Here is a 23,847-nt window from a genome sequence, read left to right on the forward strand (position 1 = left end):
AGATTTTTTTGTTATGCAAAGATTATTAAAAAGATGATTTTCTCATCACCAATTACCTATTATGAAAGTTGAAAATGTGTGAAAAGTGATCAAATGCTTCAAAATGTGTGTTTGTTTATTTATTCCAAAAATAAAAAATTGATATGTAAAGCAGAGATAAAAATTTCAGCCAGCAGGACCAGGGCATAACAGGGTCAAGGTGACTAACGGCACCATATTATTCATATTCAGCATTCTAGTGAAGAACTGCTGCGGATATTTAACACCAGAGACACCTGCACTGTTTGAGATGCATTGCATGTTTTTGTGCCCTTGTTTCACTTCAATTGGAAACTTTATGGCCCCCTAAGGGAAATTTGTTTTCAGACTGGTTCTGCAGTAAAACACACAATAAAGTCACATAATAAAGTATAAGACCACAGTAAAAACAATAAACACATTACCTGAAAGTACAATAACACATGTAACAAACTGCTGTGTCACATAGTCCAACCATAAAGACCTACATCAGCTGATAAGACCAGACTAGAAGTCAGTGATTTGATGGAGTCCAATAAATATATCTCATCAGTGCAAAATGCCAAGTTCTTCTGGAGGGCATTAGACACTACATGCTACACACTCAATACAAGGGATGGACACAATAACAGAAACACTGGTGCAGTGCCAATACAAACTCAGTACAATAACCCGCTACGACTTCTGTAAGGCTGACGATATTCATTATTCATTACAAAGGTAGACATTTCCTAACAATGTACATTATGTAGCAATGTTTAAAATAGGGACATTGCATAACATTATACATCATTGAATCCTACTGTCTATCTAATGTGTGTAAGTGTGTAAGACAGAATGATATCAAGTGCGGGGTATGCTCTCAACAAATTCTATGAAGGGGGCCCTGGTTTTAACGTATCTTTCATGGGAATTATTTCGATTATATCTCAGCTTCTCTAAAGGAGTCATAGAGAGTACTTCCTTGACCCAGAGTTTAAAGGAGGGAGGTTTGTCTGACTTTCCAGTACAGAGGAATTAGCCTCCAGGCCAGCAGAGTTACAAATGCTATAGCATTTGCCTGAGGAGCTATAAGTTGTTCCTCTGACAGAGATACTCCAAAGACAGCAATTACTGAGCTAGGATCTACTGTCCCATCACACAGGAGATTGCTTTGAAAATCCTCAGTCAGGAGTTGGCTATAGTGAATTGCACAACCAGAATGTGTGACCTAGCATAGCTGGACTGTATTGACACCTCAGGCATTCAGGGCTGGGAAGTTGTATCATTTAAAATGCACTTAATGTTTAAGTTGATAAATGCCCTCTTGTTTTTCCTTATATAATTTACCAAAGCAAGTAGTCATTTGAAAACATGTTTAAGCGCATCTACTTTAGGTGCTTTTTTACTCTCCAGCTCTGCACACAACAGTACTGTTGAGATGCTTTTTGTATTTTTTTCCTGGAGATTCATGTGTGTTTCTGTGTGTGAGAGAGAGAGTGAGTGACTGTCTATGTGTCACAGCGGTGAAATTGATCTTCTGAGTTTATATTTTAAGCTCCCATGCCACACTCCACCATTTGCGACTTCAGAGGGTTGTCTCTTTGTTGACATCAAAAGATTCTCTGTGTCCTTTGTAATACAGATAATTATCCCCATCACTGTGGCCTTTGATGTTTACGTAGCTGTATTATGCTTTGTGTACGTGTGTGTGTGTTTGTACAGTATTTGATCCATTGTGCATGTGTGTGTGTGTGTATGCATGAACATCATTTCAGGTATTTGTCTCTGCATGTATTGAATACACGTTTGAAATATAGACATCTATAAAGACCACAGGATTAATGAATTCTTACAGGAAGTACTGAAAGATGAAACAGGGCCTTTTAAAGATGCTATTTACACCAAGTTATTGGTGTTATATTCTAAGCCTGTTCATATTTGCCTTTGTTTGGCCAAGACGTCTTTTCTTGTGTCATGCCTGGCAACAGCTACTGAAATAAGGCTCTCTTTGCACTCTGATTTGGGATAATTTGCTCTGCCCTCACTTGTTTGTCAGACTTTTTAGTAACTAATTCTGTATGCTACAATGGTTGCAATGACATATAGTCAAATAACAAATAATGGGCTTATTTGAGTTCACCTAATTTGTCTTCATTTCTACTGTGGAGAGCACTATGAAAGTGATAATGGCGTACTGTTAGATCCACAATTAAATTCAATTTACGAATACATCTGCATACAAGTAGGATTATGACAGATTAAAATCACTGCTAAGGTGTGAAGTTTTACAGTTAAAGTTACAAAATCATACACGACAGAACAACTTTGACGTGCTCTGGTACTGTACAGGCAAGTAAAGTGTACCATTCCCTTCAAACCCAGGTGAATATGAAGAGGACTGTAGAGCTGGGTAATATGTTTTATTTTTGGAAACTGCAGTAGGTACAACAGAGTGAGTCTAAGGACTTTGTCTGCGTTGTGTTTTTACTTTTCCACACAGGAAGACACTCATGGGCAGCCTGGGTGTTTGGGCTGTGGCTGTGGCCGTGCTGCTGGGAACCTCAGGGTGCTGGCTGGCTGAAGGGCACAAGGGCAGCAGGCGAGGCAGCGTGGACAGAGTCAGCATGTCACGTACCACCTCCCAGGAACCACACTCCATGGTAAATATCCCAAGCAATTCACACACACTCACACACACACACACACACAGAACACTAACTGCACTGCTTCCCAGTGAGGCCATCACCTTCACTCTCTATTAAGCAAGAGAAACACTTACGGTGATAGAAATCAATCATATCAAATTTAAATCAAATCAGGGTTACACAGAAAAATGAAGTGAATCAAAACAGAGACACTTTAGACCATCTATCTATCTCTCTATCTATCTATCTATCTATCTATCTATCTATCTATCTATTTACTGAAGGGCCTGCTATTGGCCGATGACTTTAGCTGTCAATAAAACACACGTGGGTGTCAGCTAGAGATGTGCGGTTCTGATTGACTGGTTGAATTAAAAAGACGTCAGGTCTTTCAATTAAGGCCGTGAAAAGATTCTGATTGGTCTGCTTCGCCACTGGGCAGCTACCAAGCTCAGTGACACTATACATTCGTGGTTTGCGTCGTTTGTTAACTCGGTAAAATGTAGATTTAGCTTGGTGACCCACTTTAACTAGTTTCTTCTACCGTCATTATACACAGTTTTATTTTGGTTAGGACGTGTAAATTGGATTAAATTTGTAAAGTGCGCGCTTTTATGGGAAATGCGCTCGTCAGTGGACCTTCTTCGGTTTACAAATTCCTTCGTACTTCCTAGCTCAAAGGAAGACAGGATAGTGGGTAAGTTATTGATTGCCGAAAGTCGGACAGGGCTTTAACAGTAGAAACTTTAGCTAAATTTCACACGAATGCTGAAATTTCAGTCAAAACTATCTTGGTATTACTTGTCCTATTGTGTACGTGTTCACGAGTACAACCAACTTTAAAGTGTGTGACATATTCAGCTTTTAGTGTTAACTTGTCTGCCTGAGGTCCAATAAGCTAGCTAAAAAACAGACTGCTTATCGGTTTAAAAATGTATATGAAATTGCTGGTATTAATATTTTGTATTCTAACTTGAAAGCAAACAAACAAATGGTCTGAATTAGAAATTGGTGTGTCAAACAACAAGAGTACTATTTATAGCATAAATATGTTCTAATTACAATAATTTTAAATACTGACTTTATATTAATGCCAGTGGAATCATTCTGGTTCTCCACTATAATGGACCCTATATACTGTAACTGGCCAAATTTGTCTTTGACTCCTTTTTGAAAATACATCTTTTTTCAAACTCAGTAAATAATGGAAATTCTTATACCCACCAATGTGCAAGGCAGAAGGGTTTTAGAACACAGTATTCAGATATTATGCCTAATTTTTGCAGAAGTGCCTGGCTCGACAGTTTGGTTATTTTCTGACCTTGAAATTCACTTTGCACATCTGCGTGGTGCAGAGTGCATGGTGCACAGTTGGGAGGACAGGCACAAGCAGATGGGAGATTTATTGATAAGAGACAGAGCAAAATTAGTTATTTGCAGTATTTTAGTGAAAAAAATGTCTTAGACCATGTGCTGAGAATAGAAGTTTCAGAACCAAGTCTGTTTGTCGACCTGTTCAGTTCATTCAGCACTGTGTCAGTGAGCAAGATTATACTGACATTTTTAAGACGCAAAATGTGAAACAATCAGTGTGAAATATAGAAGTGATAAAGAGATCAGCTGCAGACATAAAAATTAAGTCATACAGAAATATTGTATACAAATTAGAGTTGTTCACAAGTTTGGATCTACTTTGAAAACTAACTAACTAACTAATTAGAACTAATGGAACTAATTTAATAACATATCTGCTGTAGCAGACTTAAATGTAACCCTGCAGCTGTTGTTTGAATTCAGCCTTAATGTGTGATGAACCTCTGTTTTACCTGAGAAGCATTTGAGAGAATAGGGGCACAGGGTTGCTTAGCTATCTTGCCGTGTGATGCAGAAATCTTTACTCTTTATCTTTTACTTCCTCTCTGGCTCTCTGCTCACTTTTCAGGAGAGGAGGAAATTGACAGGAAGAGAAATGGGCAGACAGGGAGGATGAGAGGTTAACCATTAGTCTGAAAAGATGTCATTTGGTCATGCTAGCTGAAAGACAGATTCTATTAGTACAGTGAATTCAGTGGTCCCTGCCTAGACCTTTGCTATGTCTCCATACAACGGACTGCTGTTGACATTTTGTTTGTTGCACATATGGGAGAAGAAGTTCATAAACTGACAAAAATTGCAGGTGGTAGTTTAGATGGTAAAAATAGGCAGAACTAGTTGGCAGTGTTTGTATTTGTAGTAGCCATACACAAAAAGGAATCTGCTTTTTAAGCTTATGGTCAAGGCCACTGAGCCCAGCTATTATTGTAAAAGTAGAATAGAATTTGGTAGAACAGTACGAGATTAAAGTAATCATTAGTAAGCAAGTACTAACAAGGCCTGAATATGTTTCAGTTAAATTTCAGTCAACAGATTTCATGTACTTAAGAGAGAGAGAACATTACCAATTTGTTCCAGTTTCCTCACTTCTAGCATATTTAAAAATGAAATAGAAGATTAAGGGGAAGGTGGATAACAAACATATGTGTGTGGCAGGGCCTAGTAGCTTTGCAGTGTGAAGATCCATTGACAATATCTGCTCAGTGTAAGCATGAACAATGACATGCATGCCTGCAGTGGCTGGTAGTCAGAGCTAACATAGTATGAGCTGCCAGTGATGAGCTCTCAGAGTCTACAGAGTTGTAATGTTACATTATGGTATTTTATGTCTATGCATTGCATGGAGTGGTTAACATTACTGTCCGTTGGCCCTACATGTCTTGGGAAGCTCAGGATGTATCACGTTTCAGTGTGGCCATGTGTTTGTCTTTATGGTAGAAGGGAATTAAATTCCAGCAAGTTGTTTTGAGTCAGGCTAAACTAGCTTAGAAGTAGAGGTCTCCCAAACATGGTTCAGAGCCATAGTTACAGGAAGGTAATCCTAACAAATGACAAGTAATGGATGGAAAACACCAATTAATAAATCTTCAGGCTGTAACTCTTAGTTTGAAATATGAATGAAGTCACTCAAGATCATTAGAATTCATCAGTCTGTGTTTGTATTCCCGATAACTTAGTATAGCCATTTTTGCACACAGAATACTGTAAACTAAATCCTATTGTTTTACTCTGTGTGGAGTCACACAGGGAGACATATGCTACCTAACTCTACTCTGTTTGGTCTTTACTGTGCTTTTGTTAATAGTTACAACTAACATCAGCAATCAGTTAGCCTTACATCTGCCTGTCGTTTTCTGTGTGTACCTCATTTTAAACCAAACTTTTGTTTGTTCCATTTACAACTGTTTTTACTGCTTAAACACTCATGGGCAAGCCTCTGATTGAGCTCGCTTGGTTGCATCTATTCTGATGGCACACATGAGTTTCATGGGTTAAAGGGGACAAAAAAAAGACAAGCCCTGTGAGCAAACTGGTCCTTGCCAGCGAGAATGAACTCTTTAACAAATGTTGTCTGCATAACAGAAACATAAAGCCCTAACAGACTGTCAAAAAGACATACGCTCAGACAGACACATACCACACAGCCCTGCGGTCGTCCTAATTCTTTGTGAAATGAAGCATGTACACCCCCTGGTCTGTTCTAAGTCTGACTCTCTTTGGGCTTTGCCAAGTTGGCAGTCGGCTGTGGAACGTCATTTTGCCCGGGTGGTTCTGTCCCCTGAAATCCCTTGATGTTAAAAAACAAATTCCCAGGCACACCCCACCCCTCTTTCCCCTCCACATATCTGGCCAGAATGGGAACTTAAAAAGCTGTCAATTGACGCCAGAATTTAAAGGCGACCCTGGAGTGAATCATGCAAATCCATGAATTCACATGATTATGTGGGATGCATTCTGAAAGCCTTTAGGAATGAATAAGTAGTGCCAGATTTCTTTTTTTCTATGACTAAAACCCCCCTGAAACAATACAAAACATCTAAACAGAGGAACAATAGACTCTGTTAGGCATGAAGAGTGAGAAGTGAAGCAAAAAAGTCCAGATGAAAGCGTTTTGGGGACCATCTTGGATACCTGCAGAGCGACCAATTTGCCTGCAGTGTGCTGACAAATGCATGCAGTGTTGTTGACAGCTCTGGTACAATTACAGTATATGTCTTGGCACAGATGAAAAGATGCCATTGTGCAGCCGGACCAGAACACTGACAGGAAACTTAGGTCAGACTGCATGAATCCTGTCTATACAAAGTTGAACAATAATACGATAATAGGTCATGGCAAAATAACCTAATTTTTTAAAAGAATAGATGTAGCTTTGTTTGGACTAAAAGAATCATTTAAGTCATTCATATAATTATGTACACGCTGTCATAACTTTTACCTGAGTGGTGGTGCAGGACACGTGTAGATGGGATGGGCAGTCTTGATCCTTGGATTCTTGTGTCACAGCATACAGACAGCCAACACTGATGATGTGTATGTAGAGCTTTTATATGCTGCATATTTGATATGATTTGGTTTGGGGAGCTGCCTCTATGAAGAGGGAAAACATTGGAGTAGTTAAATGATTTTTCAGAAACCACATAAGAAGAGGGGATTGTGCTCATTGGATAAAAGGTTTAGGAGTAAGAGGGTTATGAATTGAAAAAAAAAAGTAACTGCAGGAACAACGAAGATGAAAAAATGAAAATAGCCTTCTCTCCATGATGGCAGGTTCTTCTCCTGTGTTTTAATTTTCAGTAGTTAGGCTACCCCACTACATTTACATTTTGATTATGACTTGTGCCCATAAAGCTTTACTTTTTATTACATTGCAGTCCCCAGAGGGTTAGTTCATAATGTTTCAGACTGTCTCTCGATAATTTGTTCTCAAAGCTGTAGAAAACCTTTCAGGTAGACAGAACATATGCAGTGGTTACCATAATATGAAGCAATAATACTTTCCTTTGTGTGTGTGTCTTGTCTTCAGTGCTGGGACACATTTTTGTGTGATACAAGACACTATCTGGGGCCATGAGAGCTAAACGTCTTCCAGTTACCATGTAATAAAGGTGGACGCAGAAAGTTGCTAAATAAACTCTTTGCATATTTGTGGTTGTTGAAGCAATGCACTGTATGAGGATTATATTTTAGGTGTTATGTTTTATGTACTCCAACTGGTATGCCATAAAACAAGCACTAAAAATATGTTGTTTCCAGTTTGCTGTGAAGCAAACAGAATTTTGATGGAAAAATACACAACAATAGAAAGAAAATATTTATAAAAATGAACAGTAAGAAAACAATCTTAGCGAACTCACTTGGTTGGATCCCATTAAATTCCAAAGTAGTTCCAAAAGTTTCTTCTATGCCCACAAAGTTGAAGGGAATTAAAATTAAAGGACAAGTGACAAGGGGTAGGCGGAGTAGAAAATCTGAAAGCATGTGGATAGGTCAGATAAGAGACACATAAATAGGCAGTGACGGGGAAATTGGGGTGTTGCAGAGAAGTGAAGAAGTAGAGGTGATCTGTCATAACCAAACATTGAGGCAGAAGACATCACCACAAACCACCCCAGATGTCTCTACTGTTACACCCACTTTGTTTTAATTTGATATGCAATGTGCAGGCCCGATGAATAAAAGGAGATTTTGTCCTCTGCTCATTGCATCCAAGTCTAGACGGAAGGATTATTATGTACTTTTGAAGGTCAGCACTTTTTTTCACCACTGAAAGACTTTTTTTGCTTGATGGTGGTGTCTCTTGATGGAATCTGGTCTTGTATTTTACCTTGAGGTTTACAAAAAAACTGTATTGGTCTGGTAGTTTAAGAAGATAAAAAGTAATTCTAATATTCAGAACATGACGCCTTTCTCTGGCACTAGATGTGAATTGGCTCTCAGTCTTGATCTTGAAATTCCGTTTTTAATTCATGTGTATTGGATGAGCACATTAATTGTGCGATGTCAGGTAGGGTATGAAGATGTAGCTGCAGATGCAGCTGTTGTTTATGACTTTGTTTCTAGAAGCTAGGGACAAATTTAAATAAATGAAAATGTTTAGAGGGCAGATTGTGCCAGTGAGTATCGCTGGAACATGAAACCACTCCAGATAATGATGTAGTGAAAAAAATAATACATTTGTTAAGCCAGGTTCTATTTTAGGATTAATCAGAATTATGCCTGTGAAGGTATTATCACTTACATACATTGTCAATGTTTTTTGTTTTTTTTTGGCTCGTTTTCATTTAGCTACTTAAGCAGCTTGTTGGTACACTGATGAATTACTGTTAGATAAGACATCAGGAAATTATTGAATGTGTACAGAGGAGCTCTTGTGAAAACACATACAGCTATAGATTCAACTCTCCTTACCTGTCCTAATCAGGCAGTATCTTAAAAAGGTCAAACTATCGACAAGCTCTTTGTATATGACTTTAACTGAGGCTGCTGCTTAACAAATATATTAAAGCTGCAGTGCTGAGTTGGCATACGGGCAGCTGATTCTAGCAGAGAGTTTTGTTGTTGATGGGAATTAAGAGCTAGAGAGAGATGGAGAGAGAGAGAGTGGGTACATATAAACATATGGGTCCTTGAATTCTAAGTTCCTGCATAGCAACGCATATAAAAGAGCGAGGAAAAGGCATGTTCAAGCAGACTTCATAACAGACACAGCTTTGCTCAAATTGCCCTGCTGTTCGAAAGCATTCCCGCAAAATGTCAGTCTCTGTGGCAGCAATGTCAGACTCTTGTTTTGTGTGGGTGTTTAAATGGCATCCAAGATGGAGGCATGTAGCACTCAGATTTGTTTGTACTAGTTTTTTGAGAGGCTATAACAATCTTATTGAGTTTGAACATTTTAACTCTGTTGCCACCACAAAACCCAATAAAGTGGGCAAACTTGAAACAGACCGTGACATCAGTAACATTACAATACCATGACATTTGGAGGGTGATTTTATTTGAATTCTGCTCACAGTACCATGAGTGCTTCTTTAGAAACCACAAGAGAGGCACAAATCTAGGGTTATCAACCATTGCCAAGTTATCATTATACAAGGTATAACTGGTAGCCATAGCAACGGTACTTTGGCTTGATAACCAGATGTGGATGAACCTGTCAGTCATACTCACTACAAACAAACTTTGAACGACTCTTGCATTGCCTCTCACAGGTTATAAGGAACACAGCTTCCCTTCATTGCATATAACTTGCTGCTCAGAGACTGAGGTAGTTAAATCCCCATCAACCCTCTGGACACAAATTTCTTTCATTAAAAGCCAGTTGATTTAATTTTTGAGCAGCCTAACCTGTCCTGAAAATAACAATATATGACATGCTTGGGACATGTAGTGAGCATGTCATAAGCCTGGAGATAAAGGGAGCGAAAGTCCAGCTCAGGCTCAAGAGGTCAAAACATATTGAATCCCCTATCTTCCCTATTGTGCATATCTCTCAGCATCCCTACTGTTCTCATAATCTCAACACATAATCCTTCCTGCTCTGGGCAAGCGTATGTAAAAATACACCCATCTAATCAGCCTTTATCACGACGAGGAAATATGGTAGAGAAAAGCATCAGATCCCCCCTAATTGAAACCCAGTGGGTTTGCCCTATTTGCTGAAATGAAATTCTGTTGGTAGTTATTTACATTTCTCCACCTCACGAAAGTGACTGACAACACTTAAGAAAAAAATACAAACAGCCTCCTAAACAACTGTGTGTGAACTTTAGTACCTGCCTTTCCTTATCAAGTGACACTGCAGTAGTTATTTTCAATAATTACTGCATATTATTTTACATCACAAAAGTCCTCAAAAGGGTAATATTCAAAGGACAGTGACAAAACAAACCGCAGTGAGTCATGGTAAAGAGAGGACAGTATTTTTAGAAAGAAGCACACAGCCTCTCTTTCACCTCCATGCTTGGCTTGATTCTCTAATCAATTGATCAAACAGCAGCACTCAAGATGATGGAAGGCGGTGCTGATGAGTACACTCAATTTTATCCTGCCATCATGAGGAAGCACGTCTGCAATTAAGATGGACAGATGGCAGAAAGACAGAGGGATAGAGATGTAGAGACAAAGGAGGAGGCAATGACAGGAGGCACTAAAACTGCTGTGTTTTTCTCGTGAGGCTCTCGGTCTCCTGGGAATCCAAGAGGGCCTTGCAGGCACACACGTTTTATCACTGAGCCTCATTACTGGTGACATCTACACTGAGGGACAAGAATGCAAAATGTCACAACACTTCAATTGCTGCCACATACTGTACATGCCTCTTCAGATGCAGCGTTGTATTGAAAGACCTGCTTCTGTTATTATTCTGTTGCTATTTTGAAATGGCTGTGTCGATCCTTTGTTTTGCCTGTATGCATTAAATTGCGTTTCAAGTTCAGATGCATTTATATGCAGTGACAATCCTGGTGTTGTAACAAGCACAAGTGGTCTGTAGCTAAGAAGCTCACAATACACGCTAGAATACTTACAAGTTGCGGACGCAAACATACACATACATACACAGGTCAGCTGGATTCCTTCTAAAGGTAAAGATAAAAATAAAACTTGATGTCAAGTGAATTGCAGTGAATTTCACTTCACAGCCATCCTAAGGTTTCACAAACCAAACATTTTCCATTTACATCATTATTAATTCATGCTTAACTGCATTTTTTATTCCATTCACCTGTTACTTTTATATCTTGACTCCTGTTGTCTGTCTCATCAAGTCTTTATCGCTTGTGAGATGTTAGTATGCAGATGGGCCAGAACATGGTCTCACATTTTCTTGCTTGTCCCTGTCATTGCTTAGTGTATGCCATTTATAAAAATGTTGCTAGGCTTTTTCATTTATTTTTTGATGCTTTATTTTTAGTGTGTAAATAAAAGTACAGCCTTTGTTTTTGTTTTTAATGTTCATATTTACACTATTGGACATTTCATCATCTAAACACTGAATAGAGTGTTTGGAAAGCAATGAATAAAACTGACATTTATTTTGATGAATTTGAAACTGCCTGTCAATATCACACTCACAGATAAGGCTGGTAAATAAATCAGAGTTAATCCTTGTTGGAATCAGTGGTTTGACATGCTGATAATCATTCCAGTACAATGTGGTGACACCTGCCATCTTGCAGCTTGTTGGCAAGTGTATTTCCAATTAGGGTGATTGAATTGACTGTGGGATCCGGCTTTGTAAAGGTCTTCTCGTTTCTCTGCTGTCACCCACCATACATTCTCTCTCACTTGCTCTCTGTCTCTCTTGTCCATTCTCTTTCCATCTGTTCACCTTTGTTTTGTGTCGCCGTTGTCTTTATCTGAGCCCAGAAAAAAGGAAAGGCACACTAACGAATGGTCCACAAAAAGCTGCAGAAAGGGCTCTTTCTGTCTCACTCCTCCAAGCCTGTAATAACCACTCTTGTGTGTGCTCTCTGTTTGCAGGAGAAGGGGAAAGCAGACGGGAACATCGATCAATGTGAGTACACTTACTGTGTTCAAAACAAACAGTATTTTTCAAAATATGTCGTCTTTTCCTCCATGACAAAATCTTTTTTTTCCCCTCTGCTGTTCTGGCATACACTTTGGTTGTCTGATTGCTGGGAAATGCTGCTGGGAAGTAATTCAAATCTAAGTGGCTCCCATAAAATGGACCATGCAGCCTGTTATGATAGAGACCTCTGATGATGATATAGTGACAATCTGAAAAATCCCACTTGTTACTGCATCACATTTATTGCTCTTCTGTCCTTAGAGGAAATGTCTGAAAACATTTTAGATTTAAATTTTGAAAGCATTTCAGTTGTCAGTGGATGCCAGGAGATAATCTACTAACTAGTTGTGACACAGGCAGGCATTAGCCTGTCTATTCAGTTGCATTTGACACCATCTGAGAGGAGATGGTAGTTTAGTTTTTAAAAAAGGATTTTTCATTAATATTGTGAAACTCAACTCCACCATGTACTGCCATCCTCCCCTAACTCAACACACAAAAAGGAAAAGCACCTGACATCACTCATTCCAAGTGACAACCTGTCTATAAGTTGAAAAATATATTTGTCGTGAATAATTACTCTGCTGTCAACCATCTTCAGTCCCCTGTCATCATTTCTGATAGGGGACCTCAGAAAGAATGAACTAATGTTTGTTTGGCTTGAGCCTCGTAGGCTGCTTTTACAGTGATTGCTGCTCAGACAGATGATGCCTTATAAATAAGATTGTTCATATTCTTCACCCTCAGACAACGGCATGTCTACACAGAAAGTGTTTCAGCTACAGTTTTCACTTGTCCTTCTCATGCACATTAGACAGAACAGATATGCCTCTATTTTAATTAATCCAGCTGTCTACGCAGGCCATGTAGCGGCTTGTGTTTTACTCATGTTGTATGCTGATGAATGCTACACAAATTGTATTTTTACACTGCTCGTCTAGTTTCCTGTGTTTCATGTGATAAATACAGCGGGTATGGAACGGTGAACATTTCCACAACGCCGGTGACCTACAATTGAGTCTGGCTGTTGAGACTTGAGGGAAGGAGCAGAGTACTGTAACACTAACCTGATGATTAATTGCCAGTCCACTTTACCATCTGAGCTACAGTGGTATGACTAGAACTGCGATACCATGGTTATTTTTAACCATCACAGCTATTGATTTTTTAATTTTTTTTTTTATTTTCTTATTCAAGTGCCAGGTGTACATAAATGCAGACTACAGGTGATGATGAAACTGAATTCAGTTTAGTATTAAATGTAATCTTGGTATCGGAAGAGAGATTCAGTCCTTGGTTGATACAGGTATATGTTGTTGCAGAGAAACTGATCTCAACATTTCATTTCTGGCAACCTGCAATATTAGTCTTTTATCCTCTGGTTTTTCACTCCTGGTTGCCTTTCCATCTAGTAATTCAGTTTTTTTTATATCAGTTTGACTGCTTGGCTGAGTTGTTGTGAAAGGTGTTATCATGAAGCGATATTAGCATCACTCATGACTGATGAATTGTTTTTTTTCTTTTTCTCTTTTTTTTGTTGACTCTGTTGTGTATGGCCTTATCATTCACATAAGTTTTTCTTGGCGTGCTGTTTGTGTATTTTGCCATATTGTTGTACATGACAGTGAGACTGAGTGGTTTGTGTGTAAGTTACTGTAACAGCAATATTTCTGGGGCTGACTGCTTCCTATTTGACAAGTAACTTCCTGTGTAAGCATCAGGCCCATTATGATGTGTTGCCTTCATCTCCAGAGTAGAGCGCTGTTCATCCACCCCGGCTTCCATTCGACCTAAACATGACCCAGAGGATTTCTTTTGTTCATGTTTATTATTCATCATCCAATGCAGCATATCTTTTTCTTTTCTTTTTATTTCTGGATGTTGGTTAGTTGATTTCTTGTATTACATATGTAGCACCCTAAGTGATAATTGCTTTTCTAGCTCTGTTCTTTGCTGACCTGCTTTACAGTTCTACTACAATAACGCATTGTCCTGAACATAAAACACACTGTGAGGTGTTTCTGAGACGGGCGTTTCTATTTTACTCTGCCTCTCCTCACAGATGTTGATACTGACATGTGCACGTATAAAAAACCCCACCAGCATTGACTGGGTAGGCTGATGAAAACATACACAATGGTAGCTCTGCACCAGGAGCAGAATGAAAAATAAGATGTATCTGTAAGCTAGAGGCATTTTGCAATAGCTCATATGCAGCCACTTTTGTTGTACAGTAGCGATTAACGCATATTGGCAGAAAACTTATTCAGTATGCAGTCACAGGAAGTTGATGGGAACACCAGAAGGGGAAAACAAAGGACTGAAGGTCATGGCTTTGGATTTACATACACTGGGGCCATGTAATTATAATATTTGTCTCCAGAGCTTAAAGTCCAAGGGACAAAGTCATTTTGAATTTGTGTACAGTAGCAATGCCCGACAGTTAACTTAGTCTTTCTGTGCAAGGTTCTCCCTGTTTTTGTGTGGCTTTCACCAGTGCTGTGAATGTGAAGGTTTGTCTACATGTGGAAACTTCCCTGTATAACCATTCATACTGATTTCCACTGAACAACAATAATCAGGGTTTAGGTGCTCCTTGATTTCTGTCAAAGGAGGAGAAAATCACATGTTCTGCCACCATCTAGATTTTTCCAAACACCACACAGGGTGTTCAGTCCAACAACTTTGCAGACCTTTATCTCTTTTAGGACACTGTTGTCATCTTCATTTATTTGGTTCACTGGATAACTTCCTGCTCACTGGTGTGAGTCAGTTCTTGCAGTGAGTCATTACAATGGACAAGGTGATAACGGGACATGATTGCAGCTGACACTCGCTTATTTACATCAGCAGTGAGTTTGACTGTGTTAATGACGTGTATGTCGATTGTGTTAGAGGCATCAGCATGGAACAACAGCTGATGTTTTATTATGATTTCAGCTCCATTAGAAATACATGAGTGTCAAGTGAATGAATTCTGCAGAGGAATATACTGAGCTATAATATTATAAGCTATGATACAAACCAGCTTTGGTTATAGTAAGAATGTGATTTCTTCTCACTGAAAGATTTTATGTTTCTTCATTTATTCACATGATTCAAAAGTGGATCATTCTATGAATAGTATTTGTGTAAACAGATATTTATGGGTTGTAATGTATACTGTCTGTGTGAACTGTGATTCCATATTATTACATGCATCTGCAGTATAGTGTACCATGTGTTAATATGCAGTGGTCTGTGCTATATATTTTTCTTCTCCACATGTTGTGTGTGAACATTATTTTGTTTTCCTTTTTTGTGCATGTCTGGATGACAGCATCAGTACCAAGATAGGGTTTATTGTTCAGTAAACGGCTCAGCAGCACAGCTGACAGAACATACTTTTATTGACAAAAGAAATACTCACAACTAGGGAATCAGCAAGACACGGTGGTATTTAATGGTTGTCTCATCTAACTGATCTGTTAACATCACGATATTGTCCTCAAACTGTGGTAGAGGAGTTTGTTCCTTTTTTAAAATTTTTTACAGTTTTTGGATCCTGTTGATTTAGTTTTTTGTTTTTTGCTTAGCACTTTCGTTGTACAGTGATTTTGGAGCCATCCAGCATAGCTACAGTCTCTGCTGTTGCTCTGTGAGCACAGATATAAGAAAATATTAACTATATGTGACTGATGACACGTGGGAGGCATACTTCCCATGCAGTAGCTACTGCTACAGGTTCAAACAGATTTTATATCATATTTAACTACATGAGAAGTAGAGGGCATACCGACTGAATTTCTGCTGTTTATATTGCACACATCAACAAAATTATGTAAGCTACTTGAACACTTTAATAATTGATGCATTCTGAAATACATATTATGCCATATATATATATACCAGAGATTAAAAACGATGTAGTGGTAAAATGAGGGAAGGGTGAAAATCTTCACCAGCTGACAGCCCTCATACAGATATGTCTGCCCTGTCATTTGAGGACAGCTGCTTTTAATATTGTAAGCCCCCCCCCGCTTAGTGTGTGTTGATTTCCCTCTTGAGACTAATTATCCACTGCCTGTTTGTATGCTAAACTAGATCCACTGTCAAAATCAAGCAATTGCATTTCATTTTCTTGTTTTGCTCCCCTTTTCCTTGGATGATGATCAGTGTAGCTCTTTGGGATTGTCTGTTTTCACTGCTATTGGCTGGTTGCTTCACCCACTTTCAATTTTTCATTTCATTTCAGTTTACCTTCTCTTTTCCCCATCTTTCTTTCTTCTTTCTTCTTTTGTATGTCTTTATCCTTTGCTTTACCCCAAGTCACTGTCCTTCCATTTTTTTCTATCCCTTATTTTCACTCTCCTTTTCAGTCATCCTCTCCCTCTTTGGCATGCCCTTTATTGTGCCGTCTACACTCTTCACATGAGACGATGACATTAATCAAATTGGCCCAGTTTTACCTTCAGAATGCAGATGGTATTAATGAAAACTGCCTCACAGCAAACATCGCATATGAAGGTTTTAAGCAAGCTCAGTCATAAATTCTCAGTAAACGGCATTTTACACAAACCATCCCTGGTCAAAATGTCACACAGTGGAAAATTTGCAGTCATTTTCATTGAGTGTTCCTCTTTTCACAGTGTGTTATTGTTGTCAGCTGGATCCATATGGAAAAATTGAATATTGCCCATTTATCTTCTCAGGGAATGGTGATTAATTTGGCCTTGAGTGCTTAATTTATGAACCTTTACGGAGGCTTAATCAGAGTTTGTTACCATCACAAATTAAACAATGGGAAGAGGCAAAGCAAGTTAAGCAGTCCTGTGGTTCATTTAGACTGTAATTGGGTGAGAATTAGATGGGACAAGGTTGACAGAGAGACTCTGTAATAAGCAGTAAATGACTGGGGAGGAAGCTGGGAGGAGAAAAAGCAGAGGAGAGAAGAGAGTAGGAGAAGCCCCGAGAGGCAGAAATAAGTGATGGGGGAAGGGGCAAAAGCAAAAGATGATAACTCAAAAGTAATCTCCTAGCTTAATTACTCAATCAAATAAGATGTTTATATTATCTTTTGTTCAGAGTGCTTTGACCTATTGTCATGTAGACTTTTGCATATTTTCCCAGTCTGCTTTGCTGCCAGTACAAAACAATATGAGAATATTTTGTCGCTTTGTAATGCCAATGAGATCAACAGATGGTCTGGCCATCTCTACTTTGGTGACCAGCATGTTTGTGTCAGAGGGTGAACCTGAGAGAGAGAGATATAAAATGAAGAGATTTGAAGAGAAATGGAGAAGGGAAAGCAGAAGCAGAAAGCAGAGACTTTACAGTAATGACAAACGAGTTAGGCGTATTTTAATTTTTCACCTATACAGTGTCTATGTCGTCCAGTCACAAACCATAGCTTTAACTGTGTGGGTGCACTGACTAATAACATCCTGTCCAGAAATTGCTGATGCCTCTACAGTCAATCTGCTTCCTGATAGCTAAGTTGTCACATACTAAAAGAGAGGGAGAATAGACGGGAGGGGTAACAAGGGAGGGTGACGGTGCATAGCAGAAAATGGTACAGGTATGGCAGGACAGGGAGAGAGAATGCACACTTGCAGCATGAGGTGCCAAAAAGGCTTGCAGTTGTTTTTTCCTTACTGTTAAATGTTTCCCCTGCTACCTCCCTACAGACGCATACCTGCTATATTTGAAGTAAACATAGAAAATGCAGAAAGTCAAAGTTGTGAATTTGGTGTGAACATAAAAATTTGGTATAAGCAATTAATTAATGGTGTGTCAAGTAAGTCGTGAGAGAAATTCTCACTCGTGAAGAACACAGCCGGTGATGTTGATGAATGTTCTTATGAGGGAAAGATGGCTCTTGGCCAGTTACTAATATAATAGAACTGCTAATGTCTTCAACAGCAGGTGATTGTTGTATGACAGCTGTTGATGTAAATGTGATTGTGATGTGTTTAGCAGTGTTGGCAGTGGAACTCATAGAAATTACATGAGTTACACCTGGCAACAGTAAGACAAAAGATGAAAGGCTGTTCTGTAAGCAAGGCAAGCTTACTTGTATAGCATTCTTCAACTACAAGGCAAATCAACTCAGAGTGCTTTACATAAGACATTAAGACAAGATAAAAGAAACAAATGGTGATATGGTATAAAATAGATTTTAAGTGTAAATTAATTAGGATTCAAAGGAGTAAAATAAAAGAAGATGAAAATAAATGTGTTTTCTTGAATTTTATCTTAATGGGAGATTAACAAATTACAGTGCAGTACAATATAAATGAATAGTCTCAATGAGCTAAAGACAGAAATGAATGTGTATGTTAAGAATGAAAAGGTTTTTGAAGAATGTTTTTGCCGTGACTTGATTGAAAGAGGTGCTGCTGACAGTAACTACAGGTGGTATAAAATAAGTTGCCAAAGGACATAATGACAAATTGGTACTATATAATGTGCAATTGGTTGACGTCTAGGAAAAAAAACGCATAGAATGAATGTAGAGATTATGTTCCTGCTGTCACTACTTTCGTACTGGTGACACAACTATAATCACAATAATATATATTTAATGAACAGTTAATAATAATAAAAAAAATCTATCCATATTGGCCTGCACACATCAAAACAAGTTAATGACTCCCAGAGTCAAGGCCCCAAACCATTCTGGTCTGATGTTCAAGAAAATTAGATAAATGTAGTGCAAAGGTGGTCCACTTGCAGTTCCATGTGTAAACCAACAAGAGCCTTATAAGGCTGAGCTATAAACCTCCTACTGTGAAGCACTGAGATCATCAGAAACCTTTGGGTTGTGCAAACAAGTTCCACATTAGCATCAGCAGTAGTAATATATTGCCAATTACTGAGAAGACACTCATTAATATGATTCCTCTTAGACTGAAACAGTTGATAGATTTTTCTCTAGTTGCTTTTAAGAGGGTTCTTGCCAAGTTGGCAGTTGTCCAGATGGTCTAAGACAGTGGTGTTAGAAGTTGCTCAAATTAAAGATAACTCCAGAAAGTCCAAGTACTTTACCTCATTTAATGTTTTGTAAGTTTTTTAGGAACTCATTGAACCCTTGTGTGCAGTATATATTATTTGTTAATTTCAGACAACATGCAAACAGTCATGTCTTTAGTACATTACTGTAGAGCTGCAACAGTTAGGTAATAAATTGGTTAGTTGATTGACAGACACTTTATCTGCAACTATTTAGATAATGATTAATTGTGCAAGTAATTTTGAAAAAATAATCAGCACATTGGCTGTTAATGAAAATAAATGTTAGTTGCAGTCCTACATTACTGGCCCTTAGTTTTTCCTCCTGCAGCACATAATATATACATGAACTGGAGAAAATTAGTTGCATGCAACACGTTCTCAAGGTGGTAATTTTTAAAAGGTTTTTAGGAAGTGCTGAGGGAGACATGATGAGGAAACAAGATTACAGAGCAGATGTATAGTTGGACCAGTGATAGTTTGAGGGATGATACTGTATAATGCACAGGGAAGGTAGAATCACCTCTAACTGTGTTCAAGGTTGAGAGGGAAATCATTAAATCACTAGGTGGGAAACAAACCCACACGCTTTTACATTTTCTCAGGTGTGGATTTCTCACTTACAGAAGCAGTGTAAATTAAAACAACAGTACTGAAATGTAATGTAAACATATTGTATTCTGCTGTAGGTCTCAATGTTAACTCAAATCTCATTTACAGATGTTTTTCTCCCTCTCTCTCAGATTCAGTTTGATCAGTTTGATTATCAAAGAGCTTTGTTTTTATTTATGTTCTCTATTGTATATTCACATTTCATTCAAATCACAACCACTTTGGGGTGATTTCATATGTAAGATACTGTGATATGTAGATCATTCTCCCAGAGACATCCCGCATAATTAGATTGTGCAAAAAGAATAAATTTTCACCACTGAAAGTTGTAAGTCACTATCTCAGTCACGTTGTAAATCTCTGTGAAATGTGATTTCATTAAACTGTAGAGCAATAATGATCACCAAGCGAAAAGTTCACAGAGTCATTGAGGACTTAATCAGAATAGTAAAATGAAACAGGCTTTGCTAAAATCAGATCCACCTTTATAGACATAGTTACAAAATTAGAATATCTTCAAGTAAAGTTATGATTTGCATCATAAATCTGACAATTTTCACATTGTCATGAACTTAAATTTGATCAGGCTGGAAGCTGTGGTTCATTTCCTTTCTGATCTAATTCACAGGCAGCCAGAGTTTCCCATTGTGATCATTTTTGCCAAAAAGTCTGAAAGTCAAAGACAAAAGGGGATTGTAGTGGCAGTGTAAGCTCCATGTTGAGCGTGCCTAGAGACACAGCTGAAGGGCTTAAGGAGGGCACACAGTCTCTCTAGGGACTAAGAGGGACTGACAGTGGCACTCTGAATAACACTTTACTGTGCCTGGGCCAAGCTGCACCAGTGGGCCTACTTGGACACAGACAAACGCATGTACGCACGCACATGCTGGAGTGCAGATAAAGACAGAGGTTAGGTAGGGAAAGACAATACTGAAAGGTAGACATTTATTTAGGGAGTGAGAACATCAGAAACAACTTCCTTCTGATCTTTAATGAGCTTGAGATACAGTAAATCAGTGCATTTTATGTCTTCCTGGTGGGCACAGGAAGACCACTAATGTGACAGCTATTTGCATACCTCTAAAGAGAGAGCATTTTCTGCACATTCAGTTTTCACCAAATACACTGACCCATTTATTTCCTTACACTTTTCTGTCTTTTAAACTGAAATTTACAGCCTTTCAAAGTTAATCAGTGGTTGATGTATAGTGTCCTGGTAAAGACATTTTAGGCCACCTTACTTTCTCTCTTACCTGCTCACATTTCATTGGGCTTCTCTAAACTTCTCCGTGGCCCGTAGCATTTGCCTAGACTCTATATTATCTTTTTATTAATACAATATATTTGTGCTTTAATCTCAATAATGTCAGAAAAATTGATAATTACAATTGTCCAGTTTTCCAGAACCTAAGATGACATATTCAATTGCTTGTTTTTCACTGATTACTTTTTTTTTTAAATCAATTATCTTGTTTGAATACTTCAGTTGCCATGTGTCCAAAATCTAAATCAAATTAATTATTTGTTGTTGTTTGTTGTCTGATTGTTAGTTAATAGTCAAAAATCAAACTGCTGTATTTATCATCTTTCATCCATCCATTTGCTATGGCTGGAGCCAATCAGGTGAGAGGGGGTGTACACCCTGTACAGCTTGCCTGTCTATCACATAGAGACAAACGGCCATGCGTACTCTCATTCACACCTACAGACAATTTAGAATTGCCAGCTGACCTAACCTGCATGTCTTTGAACTGTGGGAGGAGACCAGAGCACCCAGAGGAAACTGACCCACACAGGGAGGAACATGCAAACTCCTCTCCGAAATGCCCTGGCTGGCCAGCAAATTTGAACCCAGAACCCTATTGCTGTGAGATGATAGTGCTAACCACCTAGTAATCTTTTTATGTAATCTAATTACTGTAATTACCCATAATTCTGCTTATGCTTTATATATCACTCACTGGAGGTCAACTCTGGGATGATACCAGCTGCTGCTGTGTGAGTGTAAGCATCACTGTGAACCCTTTGGATTCATTCTTTACCTTCATCCCCCTGATTTTTACTGCCTTACCCATCAACAGCAGACGGCTTTATGAGCTGAGAACAAAAATGATTGCTTTTGAATTCAGATTATATGCCTCTGCGCTCAGCTCTTTCTTTTCCTGTCGTTCCGTCTTTCTGCTCCTGCCCTCTTCTCCACCTCCAACACACACGTATGCAAGCACACTGTGGCACGCACACACACACATACATATATATATATATAGATAGATAGACGTATATACCTGCTGGAGTTTGAGGATAAGTTATTGTGATTTGGATCTCAACCAGCAAGGTCTACGGTAGCACTTTGCAGAGGACAAGGTGTATTTGCATACCCCCAGGGAAGTGGAAATATTAATAAGCCGCTGTCAGGTCACATTTCTATGACTGAGTAAACACATTCACTCTTAAATATTTCCTAGAACTCAGATGTCATCAGTGTCCTTCTTAAATGTATAGTGTTTATTAGTCACAGAATATTTATCTGTGAAAGATGTTACTGACTGGAGTAAAGGCATTGAGCAAGCAGTTTACCATTCAGAGTGACTACCATTATTACTACAAAACAGAGACATTATTTCCAACAACTTGGGCTAGCAGAAGAGATGGCCTCCTGCCCTAGAATGTTAAATTGGATCAGAGACAGCTAACAATTACAAAAGACACAAAGGTTTCCACTGTGATGGAGTAGAAGTGCTTAGTTTGCACTTGCATGAAGTGATAAAAAGGGCCATTTAGTTGTGATTTTTTTTTTTTTTTTTTTTTTGTGGCGTTGTTACTAACGCATTATCATTATCATATAAATACCTCAGTGGAAAGAAAAGAAACATTTGCTCCTCTGTTGCATCACTGTCACAAAAGTGAATATGAACCTGAACCATGAATGAGTGGTATGGTAGCTCCAGCAAGAACTGCATGTCATTGTGGCCACCATGTAGTTGACTGTAAAATTGGCAGGCAGTGGGTCATCTGAGGAGACAATTGCTATCAGGCGGAAAGTAAATGAAAGATTGATTGATGCTCAGGGGAAGGGCAACAGTAACTACAAATGAACTGCTCAGCACTCAGTGTGTTTATATGCACTGAAGTAACTTGTTTACATTCAGCTTAATGCAGTTATCTGATTCAAAGATCATTACACATAAGGATGCATCCTTGTGTTCAAAATAATTACAACCAGAGGCGGAGTAGAAGTGACAATGTTGCCTCTGATTGTCAAAAAAAGTTGGCTTCTACTTTTTGCTGAATTCAAGCACATTCATGCCATAGGGAAAAGCTCTGCTTGCACTACAGAGCATGATCTTTCGTTGTGCTTTCAGCCCTTCATCACACATACATAGCAAAAAAAGTATTGTATCTCTGCTACAGATAAAATAAGACAGTGCTGCCTCCAAAATCAGGCTGTGAGTAGTAGAGAATTGTGATGACCTCCTGCATATATACACAGGTTTATAGTAACAAGAGCTGATTTCTTTTGTAAACTGATTTCTCTGAGTAGCCTGGTTTCTTATGAGCAGGTAAATTTGCTCATAAACTTTGCATTTCATATTCACATTAACTGTAAAGGCATTAATAGTCTATAGTTGGCTCTGTGTATCATTTAGGTGATGTTCAAAACTTACCTTTTGTCCTTGGAAATTGGCTGCTACAACTTGTTCCTTCTTCATAGAGAACATCAGCCACTTTTCATTCTTGTCCTTGTCCTCCTGGTAAGACGGATCAATAAATTGACAGAATTCCTCAAATGACATTTGCACCATCATTCACCTCTCTGCCTCCATCATCTTCTGTGTGATGCTTATGTGGATAGCTGCTTTAGAGTGTTCCATCTTAAGATGATCTTAAGGTGTTGAATGACGTGACATCCCCATCTGCCAAGGAAGGCCGGCCAACTGCCATTTCCAAGGTCAAAAATAAACTTTGAAGCTCAGTCTCTGAGTGAATGTGTTGGCCAGCCACCTTTCAAACCTTTAGTGAAAGGATATTTGATACTAAAGGTTTTGGATGGAGTGTCACTGAAAATTACCACACCATAGTATTTATCTATGTGAGATTGTTATTACCCTCAGTACCCTCAAGTATTATCATATACTGTACAGAGAGAGGGTGAGAACAAGACAAAAAGCAAAGTGCAGCAGAAATACCTGCCTG

At 38.6% G+C, this 23,847-nt stretch overlaps 1 protein-coding gene across 1 annotated transcript in view; it reads left to right on the top strand.

Moving 5' to 3' along the window:
- The window catches only part of fstl4 (follistatin-like 4), a 192,969-nt gene that overhangs the window by 14,435 nt on the left and 154,687 nt on the right, over window positions 1-23,847 (top strand). Inside the window, exons 2-3 of the mRNA XM_018692479.1 lie at window positions 2,501-2,660; window positions 12,003-12,036. Of these exons, the coding sequence (XP_018547995.1) occupies window positions 2,511-2,660; window positions 12,003-12,036 (184 nt within the window). The 5' untranslated portion in view covers window positions 2,501-2,510. The remainder of the gene's footprint in view (window positions 1-2,500; window positions 2,661-12,002; window positions 12,037-23,847) is intronic.

Source organism: Lates calcarifer, linkage group LG20 (genome assembly GCF_001640805.2).
Source record: "Lates calcarifer isolate ASB-BC8 linkage group LG20, TLL_Latcal_v3, whole genome shotgun sequence".
NCBI lineage: Eukaryota > Metazoa > Chordata > Actinopteri > Centropomidae > Lates > Lates calcarifer.